The sequence below is a fragment of the Sinocyclocheilus grahami genome, unplaced genomic scaffold (genome assembly GCF_001515645.1).
Source record: "Sinocyclocheilus grahami isolate Dianchi unplaced genomic scaffold, SAMN03320097.WGS_v1.1 scaffold296.1, whole genome shotgun sequence".
Classification (NCBI taxonomy): Eukaryota; Metazoa; Chordata; class Actinopteri; order Cypriniformes; family Cyprinidae; genus Sinocyclocheilus; species Sinocyclocheilus grahami.
The window spans coordinates 749,104-766,548 of record NW_015505475.1 but is presented as its reverse complement, the minus strand read 5'-3'; the positions used below and the strand labels follow the sequence as shown (position 1 = coordinate 766,548).

Genomic DNA, 17,445 nt, shown 5'->3' with positions numbered 1-17,445 from the left:
CGCACAGAAGTGCTTATTTAATGCAACAAGTCTTGAAGGACTGAAATCACCACGTTTTAAAACTGTGGGCAACGTCTTTAAAATAGGCAGACACTAAACTGCTTGAATTGCACTGGCATGCATTGTTTACCGTGACAACAACTTGGCATCACCCCGCGACGCCATGTTGTAAACAAACCACCTTAAGCAGCTAAGCTAACATGACTTAGCATAGTTTAATCTTAGGCTAAGCTACCAAATAGCTTTAACAATTAGGGGTTAGCACTCTTTAATTGAAGCTTTTAAATACAGCTTGTGTGTATGTGGTGTGAAGTAATTTGAATTTAACCTAATCCCTGGTTTCTGATTTTTCCCTTTCTTTTCCTTCTTTTTCTTCTCTTTCTATGTTTCCCAATCTTTCATTTGTCTCAGCGAATTTAACTATCTTAGATGTATCCTTCCTGAATGCTATTGCTCAGTTACTAGTTAATTAAATCTACATTTAATTACATTTTAACTGTCTATCTAGAGAAGAATCATTAAGTTATTGGGTGCTTTTAGTAGCACAGTGAATAATGCGCTACGGAGGGCAGGGCACACACATGGCATGGCAACAGCATGGGAGCTGAACACGCAGCAGCTGTGACCAGACATGGTGTGTTGCCCAACACAAATCTTACAGTTGATCACGAGTGCTACTATTTGTACCTAATACCAGATTGATTACCTTGTTTTAATAATAGCAGTCAGCTAATTTTAAATCCATTTACATGTTATGCCCCCTTTTGTTTTGATGTTCTCTCTGAACCGCAAAAGGAACCAGAGACACTTCTATTTTTGATTTGTTTATTTTCAACATGTGCCCTAATTTTATGACCCTGTTACACAAGTCATCTAGACAAACACTAGGGCATAACTATCGTCCTGAGCACCAAATAATAAGCATAATCTGAATAGAAATGCTTTACTTTTCCCTCTTCTACTTCACTTCCTCAGAGACTGAGCCTGTTGGGAACCATCAGTAAATTCTGAGTGTTAATTGGACAATAAGAGCAGTCTTAAGTCATCAATCAAAAACCTGTTTACGTCCTTTTCAGCAAACATATGCTGACCCAAAAATAACCTAATACTTCAGCTAAGCACACCTGGCAAAACCTAGCTGTTCACACTCTGTTTGATCTTGTAGTAGTCTCTAGCCCTTACATTGACAGACAGCTGACCCTGAGAGGTCAAGTAAATATCTACAGCGGATCTAAATATGTATAATTAATTATAACTAGTTATGATTAATTATTCATATTTCCCATGAGCTGATTCGCTACATGCTTGTGACTATTTTATATTTATTTATATATTTTAAATTTTTTAATGTATGAATGAAATACACTGCTGCATTCACAGAATTCAGCCAAGAGGGTATATAATCAGAGCAAATGTTTTTCTAAACCTGGATTCTATGACAGTAGCCTAACTAGGAGAAACCCCCCTAACAGGCTTACATGCAATGAATTCTGGTTTATTTTTTATTTTTTTTAAAGATAGAAAGCAAGGGATCAATTATTTGCTTCTGGAATGCAAATTTCTGCCAAAAAAAAAACACTTTAAAATCTGAAAAGAATAGCAAATTACAGAGGAAAAAGTGTGAAATAATGACTGTTATATGTTAACAGTAGGGGTGTGACGAGACACTTATCCCACGAGACAAGACACGAGACTGGGTTCACGAGAACGAGACGAGACGAGATTTTTACTTTTTTAAAGAAATCCTCAATGATGAAATATATAGGGAAAAATTCTTATTCTTTTAGTCTTTTATTCTTATTAATTAAAATCATGAAACTTATACATTTTCACATCAATTTATTAAAAGTTTAACAAAAATTACATGTTTAGGGCCCTATGAAATGTTTTTTTTTGTCTCACCATATTATTTATATTTTTTATTGTTACCAAATTCTGTGTTTTAGCATGTCTAATTATTTGAATGACAGCATCAGACCCCTCCAAGGGAGGAGCATCCCTTGAAACTGGTCAACACCCCAGAAGCAGCCAGACAACGTTGGATTGAGCAACAGGCCAACATGCCCAACAGCGAAACCTCGACCAACTCACTTCAGGAGGACAGGTGACACAGCCTCGACACCTGCTGCATAAGCTCGAGGACCCACACCTTGCTACAGCCTACATCACCACAGCGCACCACCAGACAGCATCCACCACGGCACCACAACCACTCCTGGAGGCACCAACAGCCAGAGAGCCACCACTGTCTTCCAGCCGTGAGTGGCAGGTGTGTGTTCCGATTGTTCTGCACCTTTGATATCGCTCGTTGTTGTCTATTCTATGGACAACAACGCCCAAAAAGGGGGAATTTGTAGCGTCTGGACCAATCAAGCACACAATATATATTTTGAGTCTTTTATTCTTATTAATTAAAATCATGAAACTTATACATTTTCACATCAATTTATTAAAAGTTTAACAAAAATTACATGTTTAGGGCCCTATGAAATGTTTTTTTTTGTCTCACCATATTATTTATATTTTTTATTGTTACCAAATTCTGTGTTTTAGCATGTCTAATTATTTGAATGCATAAAACAACTTAATTTATAAATTTTTTTCTTAAAGTAGCCTTATGAATTTTTTTTCCCCTCAGAAATTCTGTGTTGCATACTTAAATTTTTTCTGGTTATCAAATGAAGGCATAAAACAATTTAATTTAGCATTTATCTTTTAATTATTGAAAATTAAGCAAACAAGATTTTTTTTTGGCAAATGTGAGCTCCAGCAACACAATCATGGCAATTTGCAACTTCATGTTTTGGAAAATCGTTGGCTTATGAATTAGTACAATCTGTTTATGCCACCTCGTAAAATACTTAATATCCAGACTTCTGTTTATCACACAAATCTTATGTATGTGTATATATTGTAGCATTTGGACCAATCAAACACACAATTTTTCAACGACACCTCTGCTAGACCAGATCCATTTACGACCTAATGGCATGTGGAGAGGCCTCCCCCTCTCACTGCATGTTCCATAGGAAGAGACACAGTAAAAATTGACTCTTTCTATGTTAATCCATAGGAAAGCCTTTCTTTGAATGAACACACATATCCTTCAGGCCATCGTGTATGTTGTCTTTGAGATTTTATACTGTTTTATACAGGCTTGTGATGGAAACACTCATAAATGAAGGCATAAAACATTAATTTCATGTATTTTTTAATTATTGAAAATTAAACTTTTTTTGGCAAACAAAGGGAATTTACTATTAAAATTAAAACATGGAAGAAATATTTTGTGTAATTATTCCTTAAAAAATAATGTTTGTTTCATTGTAGTAATAGTAGTAGGCTATGTACATTCTACTGAAAAATAGTTATAGGCACAATGTCTTCAAATCAAAACAGACTTTTATTTTGACGGGTTGCCGTGAATTAGTGATGGGAAGTTCGGATCATTTTACCGACTCTGACCTTTGAGTCTCGTTCAGCAAAATGAACGAATCTTTTTTCCGAGTTCATTTTAGCAAGATATAATTAAAATGTTACGTGTTACCCTGTCAACTTACATATATGTAACCCTACCATGTTTAGTATCTATGAATTAGTCTTCTGATGATCTAAACGAGAGTGTATATTATATGTTGGTACATAGGCAATATATTAGTGTCCTGAGAATCTTTAGTAATTTTGTTTCAAGTTCCATATGCAAATTACCATGCTTCCACACAAAGAACTCCCCAGTATTTCCAAACTCCCACTTGGGATTTCCGTCCTTCCCATTGGACAAGCCATCTTGAGAGGCGGGAATCTTTCTAGACCTTAAAAAGGCCTCACACCAGGGACCCGCCCAGAGTCGGTGGTTCGGTTAGATTCTAAGATGAAGACATGAGCTAGAACGCTCCAGGACACCCTAAGTTTGTGCCAGGCCTTCGGCCTCGACTTTTCCATTCATCAAGATTCTCTGGCTCGAACTGGTTCTTTTTCATCAACCAACTTCAGCAAAGATCAGCTTGAACCTTTGGACTGCATCAAGCCTTTCTTTCAGACAGACGAGACGTGCAAGTATCAAACTTAGTCTTATTAATTGATACATTAGGTATCATTTGCTTAGTTTACACTCGAAGTGGATTGGTCTCTCTAAGCGAGATCCCAATTTCGTCGGTCATCCGACGTGACGTCGAGAGTGACCGACTGAAAGGGAACAGTTGTGCTGTAGAAACCATGATTCTTTGATGAATAGAAAGTTCAAAAGAACAGCATTAGTTAGAAATATAAATGGTAATGCACCCTTGCTAAATAAAAGTATTAATTTCTTTAAAAAAAAATTATATTTTTAATCAACATGATTTCTTTTCCTGGAAAACAGAGCAGAAATCAGGTTTCCTGTCTGTGTAACTTTTCTTTTAAAATAAGATCCCTAAAATATTTTCCCACCGAAACATTTTGTTTCACTAAAAAACATGTCAGAACAGGACAGAAGACTGTGTTAGTCAAACCATTTTATGAGAGATTTATGTGCAAACATTCTTTTTTAATGTTTTGTCTGTGTTGCATACAGCTGTAGAGTATTAGCTGGACCAGCTTGAAAAAATGGTCTGATTTGAGAAGCAAAATGTATTATTATTAACAGTTTTGGAGATTTCAGTCCTTCCCCATTCAAGCAGACTGGGGCTGTGCTCAAATAACTAGAAAAAGATGCCCAAGGGATACCAAGATAGTCGCCAAGTGGACTGATCTGCTTTAAAATGCTTTGTATGTTACTTGACCCTACGGGAGGATACAATGACAGAGGAGGAGATGGATGGATGAACATAGCCGTAGGAATGTATCTGAATGCAAATGCAGGATGAAGAAACCAAAATATAGGCCTTTGATGAGCATTGCAATTACATTGCAGCTGTGAGAAGATGCAGCAGTTTTCTTCTATGAAAAGCTTCATCCGGAAATGTCGTAATGGAGTCTCATCATTTTACTGTCAGTCCTCCATTAGTCTAACATTCTCGGTTTCCTTCGTTTTTGTATTCTTTCCCAGGTCGTCATTCTTCTTTCTCAAGCTGTGCCTACTCTCCTCCTTTCCTCCTCATCCTCCTTTCCTTTCAACCCCTCTTCCATCCATCCCTCCCTCTCTCCCCCTCCCACAATCTGTCAGTGATTGCTGTGTCTGCAGTGTCTCCTGAGTCATCAGCAGTGCTGGTGTAATGGTGTGGAACTAGCCAAGGTGAATGGTTATTACTTATTGAGCTCCTGATTGCTGGGCAGAGACTAGCACCCATTTATTAGCACTTGAACAGCATGGGCTCAAAGTAAACCGACTTTCTCCTTATCTGTTGTTGTAATGTGTTTAATGTTAGCAGTGAAACTGTGGCAACAGACATGTTATGGAACATTTTCTATCTTTGTAATTTTGCCACTTGCTAAAGAGACATGTGGTGCTACTAACATATTAAAACATTTAAACCTGAAGGGACTGCGCTTAAAAAAATTAACCATGGTTATACTACAATAAAACAAAACATGGTTACTTATTCTACACTAACCATAGTGAAAAGAATAGCAAATTACAGAGGAAAAAGTGTGAAATAATGACTGTTATATGTTAACAGTAGGGGTGTGACGAGACACTTATCCCACGAGACAAGACACGAGACTGGGTTCACGAGAACGAGACGAGACGAGATTTTTACTTTTTTAAAGAAATCCTCAATGATGAAATATATAGGGAAAAATTCTTATTCTTTTAGTCTTTTATTCTTATTAATTAAAATCATGAAACTTATACATTTTCACATCAATTTATTAAAAGTTTAACAAAAATTACATGTTTAGGGCCCTATGAAATGTTTTTTTTTGTCTCACCATATTATTTATATTTTTTATTGTTACCAAATTCTGTGTTTTAGCATGTCTAATTATTTGAATGCATAAAACAACTTAATTTATAAATTTTTTTCTTAAAGTAGCCTTATGAATTTTTTTTCCCCTCAGAAATTCTGTGTTGCATACTTAAATTTTTTCTGGTTATCAAATGAAGGCATAAAACAATTTAATTTAGCATTTATCTTTTAATTATTGAAAATTAAGCAAACAAGATTTTTTTTTGGCAAACAAAGGGAATTTACTATTAAAATTAAAACATGGAAGAAATATTTTGTGTAATTATTCCTTAAAAAATAATGTTTGTTTCATTGTAGTAATAGTAGTAGGCTATGTACATTCTACTGAAAAATAGTTATAGGCACAATGTCTTCAAATCAAAACAGACTTTTATTTTGACGGGTTGCCGTGAATTAGTGATGGGAAGTTCGGATCATTTTACCGACTCTGACCTTTGAGTCTCGTTCAGCAAAATGAACGAATCTTTTTTCCGAGTTCATTTTAGCAAGATATAATTAAAATGTTACGTGTTACTTCCCTAACACGTCTACTACTACTACACAAACGTTGATCACCCTACAAACAATACAAAACTGCTATAAGAAACAGAAAAGATTAATTAATTGTTTACCTGGGTCTTCAGTCTATGATTAGCTCACCTCACCTCTTATCTGACAAGTCTTTAGGTTTGAGTCGTTCGTTCATCACGTGACAGCCCCATAAACTTAACCAATGCAGTCTGAGCCGGAAAGAGAATTGATTAGTTCATCTCTCGAGTCTTCGGGTTTGAGTCGTTCGTTCATCACGTGACAGCCCCATAAGTTTTAACCAATGCAGTCTGAGCCAGAAAGAATCGTTCGTTCTTTTGTCACGTGACATGACAGCATTGGATAGAGAAATTAGTTAATTTACAAGCTTCCTTACAAACGGGTGCATTGTTATTATCATTATTATTATCATCATTATTATAATTATTATTAACTCTTACAGTTACGTAATGCGTTTCTGGTCTCAAATTGTAGCTTTTTACTTCTTACAGTTTATAAATGTATGAATTTCTGTCATGATGGTTCTTTTCCATAACACTGAATGTTGTAACAAAGGTAATAAAGAGTTGGTTATTATTATTAAGTCTCTTTCCGGCTCAGACTGCATAGGTTAAGCTTATGGGTCTGTCACGTGATGAACGAACGACTCTGGAAAAACCCGAAGACTCGAGAGATGAACTAATGTCAATTCTCTTTCCGGCTCAGACTGCATTGGTTAAACTTATGGGGCTGTCACGTGATGAACGAACGACTCAAACCCAAGGACTTGAGAGATGAACGAATCAATTCTCTTTCCGGCTCAGACAGCATTGGTTAAACTTATGGGGCTGTCATGTGATGAACGAATGACTCGAAAAACCCGAAGACTCGAAACAGGTGAACTACTTGACTAATTCCAGTACAGAACCTATAAGATGTTGCGCATGCGCGACTGAACAAATCACTCGTTCTTCCGGAGTCACATTAAAGATTCGTTCAAAATGAACGAATAGTTCAAGAACGACCCAACACTACCGTGAATACCTTTAAAGTTCTGTGTATAAGATATGACGCAAATTTTACTCAAATCAAATGCTAAAATGCTCATGAAGTGACTCTCAGAGCAGTTCTGGAGATGTTGTTCATGCGTTTACATCCTCATTTAGTGAGACGGAAGACGCTGAAATCACCGCGAGCGTCAGGTGTGCTTCAGTATGTGTGTAGTAAATGAAACCGCGCGTCTGCCCCATTCATAAACAGAGACAGGCAGAACATGCAGGATTCATATTTAAATCGACTTTTGCGGCTTAATATTTACAGATACTAGTCCATATCGTGATTTTATTTAAGTGTAATGACCAACTTTTGATTAATTCATTCAAAATTTGACATTAAACTGTGAATTCTGTTTTTATGACTGGATAAAGACTACACTACACTGCGTAATTTTCCAGCTTATCATGAGGCCACTTGCCTGATGTGAACAAAATATCTTACATACCACCACTTGTGAACAAGCCAGTGTAATGCAAATATATCTGAAAGGTCTGCGCAAGGATATCGTCACGTTCTTGCGAGACCAGTCAGATCTCGCATCGGATCTCGTCGCACCCCTAGTAAACAGTAACTTATAATAGACGCTATGTAAATTAGGTTGTGCTTACAGTTGAGGCACACGTGCGTGTGTGGACAGAGACGCAGAGAAATTCAAATGAGTGTAACACCACAAAAACTCAATAAAGCTTATAGAACAACAGCAATCAGTGATGATTGACTTGAATGATACACTCTTGGTTATTAAAGCTTCAGTAAAAATAGTGTATACTCTAACTTGCAAAGGCTTTTTAGTGCTAAATTTAGTGCTATACATGAAAGAAGAGAAACACCTTTGCTATTGTCAGTCACATCAAAACTGACTATTTGTAAGCATTGAAAAGAATGAATCAAACAATCTGATACAATTTATGTTGGTTTTTAAAATCAGTTTACTGTAGATGGGTCTGATGAGTATCTATTGATCTATCAATTGATAGAAAATAGAAAAATAAAAACAAGCTGCAATCTTGCAGCACTGATGTGAAAAGTGTATATGAGAAAGAATCCAGATAGATGCTAAATAGAGAATATAGATTATTATATTATAGAGACACTACAGACTTTAAAGTAATATATAATAAGAGGATAAGACTGAAGAACTACTTAAATACATCTATTATGTTTAGACTGACTCATTATTTCTTCAAGAAATTGGTATTTTTTTAGTTTCCTGAATGACAGTTATTCAGTGTATTCTGATGACGTATTTTCTACAAGTAAATTGATCATCACAAATATTTTATTTTGGCTGACTTTTAAAAGTGTGACAACTGAAGCATAGCTCATACACAAGACTGAAACCATAAGCACCAACTGGTTCGGCCAAATCAGCATCAGCTCAACAGTTTAAATTATGTTAATTATGCAGGAAAGTAGTGCACAATGAGCAGGACTGGACAGACCCCAGCCTTGTGAATAGAAATAAAGGAAAGAAAGAGGTAGAAATAGCTTGTTTCTAAACATGCATAACTCAGACTCACCAGGGCAGGGTAGGAGGGGTATCCACTACATTTAGCCCAAACTAGTTTGAGAGGTTCCAGAACTGTAGCAGCACTAGCAGGCATCCAAATACTGCTGTTACCAACTTCTATAAAAGCAGGAACATCAACAACCATGTTATGATGGTGCAGACATATAATATATGTCTATAGTGATATAGCACAAAATAATAATAATAATAATACAATTTCAATACTTTTAGACCATTCAGGTAGCAATTTTTTATATAGTGGAAAATAGGGGTGAAACAGTACAAAAGAAAATAAATCTTAAAGTCACAGTTCAGTACCTTTTCAATACAGGTGGCATCTGTGGTTCACTGAACAAACTGTGGCTATGTCTTTAAATTTTAATCAAAACTTTGTTAAGGATAAAAAAATTGATCTCAGCGAAAGCTGTAAACTATACACTGGGAGCCCGATCACTTGCACATTACTATATTATTAAAGGCTACAATTAAAAACAGAGCCCAAACTATTCAACTGCTATTTATTTTTAGATCTCAATCAACACTCAAATTAAAAAGTGTATGCAAACATGTAAATTGCACATAAGCCAGTTTTTACACTATCTTATAAATCTAATTATAAAATTATGTTTCTACATAGCATAGACTAAAAGATCAATCTTGAAATGTAAGAATTAGTTTGTTAAAATTAAGATATATAAAAACAGAAGTTTCAAATTAAGTTCACTATGTGCAGTGGTTAAAACAACTCTGTATTTGTTTGGTACATATACATACCTAACCAAAAGACGCGTACCGAAATTGTTCTGTAGGAAGACGTGTACCGTTATACCCCGTGTGGACAATTAGATTCATAATGTTTGATGCTAAAATAAATAAATAAATAAAATTTTTAAAATTATCATGGCATGTTTTCATGTTCCGGTCCTTTAATCTGGCATCCAAATAAATGAAGAGGCATCCCAATAGTGCCATTTCTAATATTAGCACTACAACTGCACAATGATTTATTCATTTATCTATCTATCTTTTTTGAATAAAATTATGATTCTTCTGAAAAAAAAAAATCATATTTTAGGGATTTACAAAACCAATAAATAATGGTGAAACTTTTGTAAATTTGTAATAAATTGCAGAGCAGCAAGATATTTCTTTAAAAATATCCCATCCACTGTGATTTGACTCACTGTCAAACTGAGATCAAATTACAGTTCAGTTAAAAGTGTACAGATGTGGATACCTACCAGCAGCTATTCTAGCAGCCTTGGCAAAGTTTCTACTCTCGATGCAAGCAATAATCTCATTCTTGTCCTCCACTGTGTTCCTCCGGATGAGGGCTGGCTTCCCCTTTCCACACTTCGGTAGACTAACTGCAATACTACTTAAGACAGAAAAGAAAACATGATGGTGTGGTGTGGGATGCACACGAAAATAGGAATGGTACAGGGTTACAGGGATGTGCATTTGAACTACTCAAGCACTTGAAAGATAAAACATAAATCAGCAGAGTGCTTCAGTACTTGTGGATGCAATGTGTGTTCCTGCAGCTCAAACCACTGAGCATGATTCTAGCAATGCCTAAGCCATGGATTTAATTCTCAAGGGATGAATAAAGTGATACATTAAAAAAATGCAACAATTAAAATTAAACAGTTTAGTTTTGGAAAAAATAAAAAATGATTTGGTCAGAATACAATTTCAATACAGCGCCCTACACAAATTTGGACCCCCTTGGTAAATATAAGCTTAACAGGCCATAGAAAAATCAAAAATGTCTTTGGTGTTTTTGCTCATAGTCTTTCTTTAATAAGATTTACAAAAATGTCTAACCTTCAATTAATGTATGATAATTAAAAGAAGAATATTATGTTGTTGAAAAAACTACATTGTTTATTATTGCCCCAACAATATGTATATCTATATATCTATATATGTATATCTATATCTATATCTATATCTATATATATATATATATATATTTCAATCATGACTACTCTCTGAAGATTTTAGCATGGTGACAATTTTGTCACTTGTCATTTATGACAATTTTAATGTATTTGGTCTTGGCGGAATAGATCTGCTACGCTGCTGCTGAATTCCTGCTGCTGTTTGTTATTGCTGTAGTTGTAGATTATTGCTGCTGCTGCAAGCAAGTACAGGAACTTGCTACTGGCAATACGGTGCTGTGAGTATTTAAGACATACTGCTGCTGCACATATAGCATATAAAATAACCCCTCAACAAAGCTGGAAGAAGAAAACAAAACAACTAAACATGAATGCTGCTGCTATACAATAATGTGGGTGGTTGACATAAGCCTGAAAAAAAAATTTTTTTTAACTTCAAATATTAGGCATAAAAAAATATTGAGCTATGTTGTACTGACTCTTGAATTTCCAATAAAATATGTGGTCTTTTAAATGTTGTATTGGAAACTGGATTTATTTACCAATTTGTTGCATTTGTGGCCAAAATTGTCATATGGTGTGACAAAATTATTCTATATAAAATTAAATTGGGATATACTTCCCTAAGTAACTAACTTCACCATACATTTTTATCATTACTATCTTAAGATTTAACATTATTTTGTGCAGATCCATTAGATTTTGTATTATTTTTCTAAATCATCATGCAGAGTAAGTCATCTCTCCTCAGCCTTTCCAGACATTTTAGAATGATTCTGACAAACCCTGTTATAAATCTAATAAAATGCTTGTGAATCTTGCTGATACTATTTAATTTTTGTTCCATTGACTTTATGGTTTATAACAAAAAAAAAAGTATTTTATTGCCACAATTCTGATTGTCACACCAAATTATATAGTGTCACACTATATGATGAAATGCACCACACCACAATTTGTCAATGCAAAAAAAAGTGTATTTTATATGCATTAAACATTCAATGAATTAAATTAACAGTAATAAAACTAAAAATCATCAAACATACCAACATTGTTTTAAAACTTTTAAAAATGTATTTATGAAACTCAGAAATATGAGTAAACACCATCTCACACCAAGAACCTTCAACATGAACATTTTAAGATTAGAGAGTGTGTTGTAACAATTATAATTGTTAAACAGTAAAAATATTTTCAGCTTACAATTAGTCGAATGTTTTAGATTGAAAATTCATAGACATTTATAGTATCTTCATTCAGTGATGCTTCAAGAGATGGAGGGGTCAGGTTCATAATGGCATTCACTTTTTTCTTTTTCTGTATTTCTTTTGTGCTTCTCTCCACATCTCTCTCGTCTTGAAGGAAGAAGGGTGTGCACACTGAATGCCTCGAGTTGTCCTCTTCGTTTCTTCTCTTTGTACCGGTTAATGAAAAATATATAATGATTAAGATTTTTTTAACCGTTCATTTCAGCCTCACAATCTTGATAATAGTATCCTGTGTTGAAGTTACACTAAGCAGATTGTGGCCTAGACTTTCATCCTTCCCTATAGAAGGTGTCTGTTCTGTGTGAACTGGCATGATCTCCTTACTTTTTCCTCCTTTCCCTCAGGACCTCTTCGCTCCTTGCATGGTCAGCATTGAGTCTTACCCTGTATTTTTGTGTCCTCTCTTTACTTGACATTTCTGCCGGACACAGACAAAAAATTGCATCTTTTAATATGTAAAGCATGGCAAACATGGTTAAATTAAGAATCAAATTGAAAAGGAATATATTAATTGTATGGGCAATTTAATGTACACCATTAAATTCTTTCAATATGTTTTTAATATTAATTTATCATTAAAAAAGGTGTATGTAATATTGTGTGACAAAAGTATCATATGGTGTGACTTGGAAAAACAGTCACACCATATGACATTTTGTTCAGTTTAGCTAATCTCTTTGTTAACTAGAAACAGCTAGCTTATACTTAGCATGTAAATTGCCACATGGCAGCAATGATTTTTAAGAATTAAGTAAAATTTGTAAAAAAAATAAATAAATAATGTAAATAATGTCACACCATAAGACACAAAACATTGACCACTAATGAGCACATCAGTGACAGAGCTTTTTAATTAAAAATTAAAAAGTCATAACTCACCTCTTCACCTTCCAAACCACTCCAAAGAGGACACTGCAGCTTCCTGGTTGAGTGTGGACCTCTTCATCATAATGATGTCCAAATTATTGCCGTTCAAAATACAGATTGTAATGTCACACCATATGACGCCCATTTTACGGACAAAATGTATTTAGCCAGAACTTGCTTTAAAATCATGCACAGACATCAACACTTTCTGTGTCCATTAAAAATGCCTAATTCTGTTACTTAAACTGTAAATCTATCAATTATTTATACTTTGCTGAGATATATTGTCATATTAGTAACGTCACACATAGTCCGGACAGTCACACCATATGACAATTTTGATGTTTAGATAAAAAAAAATGTTTTACTTTATACACCAGTAAAGCTATGGTATGCTGTAATAATATCTTGTCAGAGGAACAACAAAGATGTAAATTTTTAACAAATACCCATTTTTATTATTATATGACATCATGGACAGGTAGAACTGCATGTCATGTCATCCACCCATATGCTTAAAATCTTCCTTATAAGGCAGAAGAAATATAAAAGATAAAACGCCCCAGAACAAGCAGATCTATTGCCAAGACATATGTACTGCTGCTGCTCCAGAGAGCCGTGTGTTTGCTATCTATGTGAGCCTGGGCCGGCTTTGCCGAATGGCTTAACGCTAGTGAACTATTGCTGTGTGTACCTGATCGGTTGACCAGATAGCTTAAACTAGTGGCCTGAGTTAAATGTGTTTCTGGGCTAATGGAGCCCAGATAAATTAACCAGTGGCTTAGCAATGTGAACCTGGGTGTTGTACCCTTAGGTTTATTTAACTAATTACCTAAATCAGAGGCAGACTTAACCATTAGGAAAAGGAAGGCGACCGCCTTGGGCCCCCAAAAGCCAAGGGCCCCCTAAATGCTTTTTATATGCTAGATGCGCGTTCAGTGCGGACGCACAAGTGGTTGCTGTGGTGTTCATTACCACGACAACCATCTGTGTGTCCGCATTGAACGTGCTTCTTAGCAAAAGTAGGGAGATGTAGAAAATGGGGACGGAATCCCGGAATCTATTCATAAAAACGGAATTTACTGTGTAACGCGGAATGTGACGGAATGAACGGCGCAGACGCGCGTTTCGTTTGCTAGTTTGCTATTTAAGCACACGCAAAGCTCGCGGTTGTTGTCTGTAGTAGCTAAATAGTATTTTTGCCATTTAATATTCACATACACTAGTCCATATCGCGGTTTGATTGAAGTGTACTGAATTGCATTTGATTTATTCACTCAGCATTTGACGAATTCCGTGACATTGCTCGTTACACAGTAAACGTCTGTTGTGTAGCATTTTGAATGTACAAAAATTAAAGGGTTTGTTTAATTTTCATTGGAATAAAAGATAGATTAATGTTTTCGCCTTCATTTGATTACCAGAAAAAAGAAACAGAATTTCTAAAAAAAAATAAGTAAACAAAATTCTAATTTTATAGGGCCCTTAAATTAAGTTGTTTTTATGAATTAAATTAATTAGATATGTTTTTGATTAAACCATTAAAATGGAATACAGAAAAAAAAAAAAAAGAAAGCGCAGAATTTGGGCCCTAAGAATGTAATTTTTGTTAAACTTTTAATAGGCCTAAATTGCTGTTAAATTAAACAAGTTTCATGATTTTAATTAATTAGACATGCTTTTTGTTAAAATTTAATATAATCATCCAGAAAAAAAAAGAAAAAAAAACTGAATCTTTTTGATTCAATTTGAACGGAAAAAAAGATTTTGGAAAAAATAAAACTTAGGCTATTTGGGAAAAATAAAACAGATTTTATAGGGCCCTACAAATATCATGCATCTGAAGCTATAATTTTAATACTAAGCAACAGTGCATATTATATAGGGCCTATTTAAAAAATTTTAAATGGCGCTCACTCGTTTTTGTGAAAGACACAGTCACTTTCCACACAGGCACACTTCATGTTTGGTTGAAATAATCCTTAAGCATGTAAATTTATAATTTCCTTCAGTTTAATTTAAATGTGGAAATAAAATAAATAAAAATAAATTTATATTTTAAAGTTTAGAATTAGACAGCCTTGCGTTGTGTAGACAATTGCATAGTGAAAATTACCCCAACGCACCACCTAGTGTCCAACCTACACTAATACTATTATAACCTGTTTAAATGTGAACAAGGGATTTACAACATTAAAGAAATCCTTTATTTATAACATGTACATGAAAAATCTAAAAGATTAGACAACTATTGGACACGGTTGTGCAGCAGCGAGCAACAGTGAAAGGAACCTCAAAGTTGTAAATGTGTGAAATTGTATAGGGCCCCATTCCTGTATTTTGCCTGGGGCCCCCAAATCACTAAATCCGCCCCTGACCTAAATAACTATGTGTGTGTCTGAGCCAATAGCTCAAACTTACCTAGGTAGAAACGCGCACTGTCTGTGTCATTAACAAACAGGAATCACACTGTAGGCTGATAGCTGAAGTAACCCTTAGCAACCACCTGACTCAGGTTCGAGCTGCTCATTTATTTTGATAATTTAAAATATTTTTATTGCATATATTGTATGCACACATCATTGCTAAATGCATGGCTCGTTCCAAGATGGTCTTGAGCAAGACACTAGTGACTTTATTTAAATGCAGTTGTCTGCTTTTATATTAACTGTGTCCAAATTAAAATTCGCAACATAGAAATGCTGTGCATGCTGCTGCTGAGAAAAATCTCGATGACTGAATGCCTATGCAAGCTGCTGCTACTGCACAAAGAGACTGAAATGCTGCGAGCTCCATTAATTAGGCATATAAGTAGCTAGGCGAATGCTTATTTTACTTTAACACCGTGTCTAAGCCAGATGCAAGCGGCATAACATGACAAGTCAATAGACCCATTACGATTGGTAAAGCTGTCCGCAATGTATGCAGTGCGATACTGCCAAAACTTCTGCTAATGCTGCTACTGATAATATTCACTAACATTTCAATACCGAGTTGAAGTACATGCTGTTGCTGTTAATGATAATGTTGTGCAATGTTGTTAATGCAATCACAATGTTGTAGTAGGAATTTACTGTGTGAGCTGTTGCGGTTGTAATATTTAATCAGAATTTACGAATCATAATCTACTGCTGCTGCACGAAACCTGCTGTTAAGACCTGTTGAATAAGCAAAGCAATAAATGCCTAATGCACTTTAAAGAGTTAATTTACCCTCCGTGAGTTATAACTAAAATTTCATGCAACTAAAGCACTTTCTGCTGCAGCTGCTATATTAGCAACAATAATAATATGACTTGCTATGCATGCTGCTGCTAATATTATTTCTAACCTTGCATCTGAATTTGCTATGTATGCTATAAAATTTGCTAACATTGCGATCTGAATAGCTATGCATACTGGCTGCTGCACAAAAGTACTTAGAATTGCTACTGCCCCTTTATTAAATAAACAAACAACCAATTAAAGGGGTCCAATTATGCTTTTTTACTTTTTCAACTTTAGTTAGTCTGTAATGTTGCTGTTTGAGCATAAAAAAAAAAAGAGCAGCAAAGTTACAAAGCTCAAAGTCCAATTCAAAAGGAGATATTTTATTGAACATAAATCACTTCTCAAAAACTACAACGAACGACTCGTTTGGACTACAACACATATTTTCCGTGATTTATGATATCACCAATACCGACGAATGGGACGAGACCTGGTTGAGCTGCACTAGAGAAGGCAACGAGTGTTATCACTATGTCGGAGATGCGCTAGCTTTCCCAAGGCAGACGAACTTTGAGTGGTTACAATCATCCAGGTTTAAATCGTGCACAAATTGATTTGATTTTGATGCAATATTTACACTGAAGCTCGCAGGCAGCTATGGCAAGTACATTTGTGACAAGTGACATTTCCCGACCAGGCGCCGAGTGGTGCCAATCACTACACACACTGGCCCAGCTAACCACAGCACATGATCTGCACAATCACAGCTAATCACAGCACATTTCGTATTTCAGAAGGTGGGCCTTCATTTGATACAGGAACTATTCGAGCCGTTCGTGCCAGACTGGGGAGAGAGGTGTTGTAATAATGTAAAATATGTGAAAAATTAGTTTTTCGAACAACCTAGTATGAGAGCCTAAGACTTTGTAGAAGAGCATAATAGGACCCCTTTAATGCTTATTTCGCTTTGCCATTCAATTCAACAGGGCTTATAGAACATGATTTAACAGGAGGGGGCAATTCATTTTTCACGTAGGGCCACGTAGGTTTGGACAGCTTTTTTCCCTTAATAAATGAAATCATTTAAAAACTGCATTTTGTATTTACTTGCATTATCTTTGTGTAATATTAAAATTTGTTTGATGATCTGAATCTTTTAAGTGTGACAAATATGCAAAAGATTTAAAAAACAGGAAGGGGGGGAAAAAAAAAAATATATATATATATATATATATA

General features: G+C 35.1%; 1 protein-coding gene and 1 long non-coding RNA gene across 3 annotated transcripts in view; both read right to left on the bottom strand.

Annotated features, from left to right (window-relative positions):
* The window catches only part of brd1a (bromodomain containing 1a), a 39,128-nt gene that overhangs the window by 6,935 nt on the left and 14,748 nt on the right, over window positions 1–17,445 (bottom strand). Inside the window, exons 10-11 of one of the 2 annotated variants that reach the window (XM_016293006.1) lie at window positions 10,203–10,339; window positions 8,972–9,078 (exon numbers count right to left, since the gene is read on the bottom strand). In XM_016293006.1, coding sequence (XP_016148492.1) covers window positions 8,972–9,078; window positions 10,203–10,339 — 244 coding nt within the window. The remainder of the gene's footprint in view (window positions 1–8,971; window positions 9,079–10,202; window positions 10,340–17,445) is intronic. The other variant, XM_016293007.1, reaches the window with a different exon arrangement.
* On the bottom strand, window positions 12,067–13,342 carry LOC107601019 (uncharacterized). Its single transcript, XR_001610872.1, has 3 exons — window positions 13,013–13,342; window positions 12,458–12,551; window positions 12,067–12,278 (listed from the first exon to the last, which is right to left on the bottom strand). It is a non-coding gene; the product is annotated as an uncharacterized lncRNA (long non-coding RNA).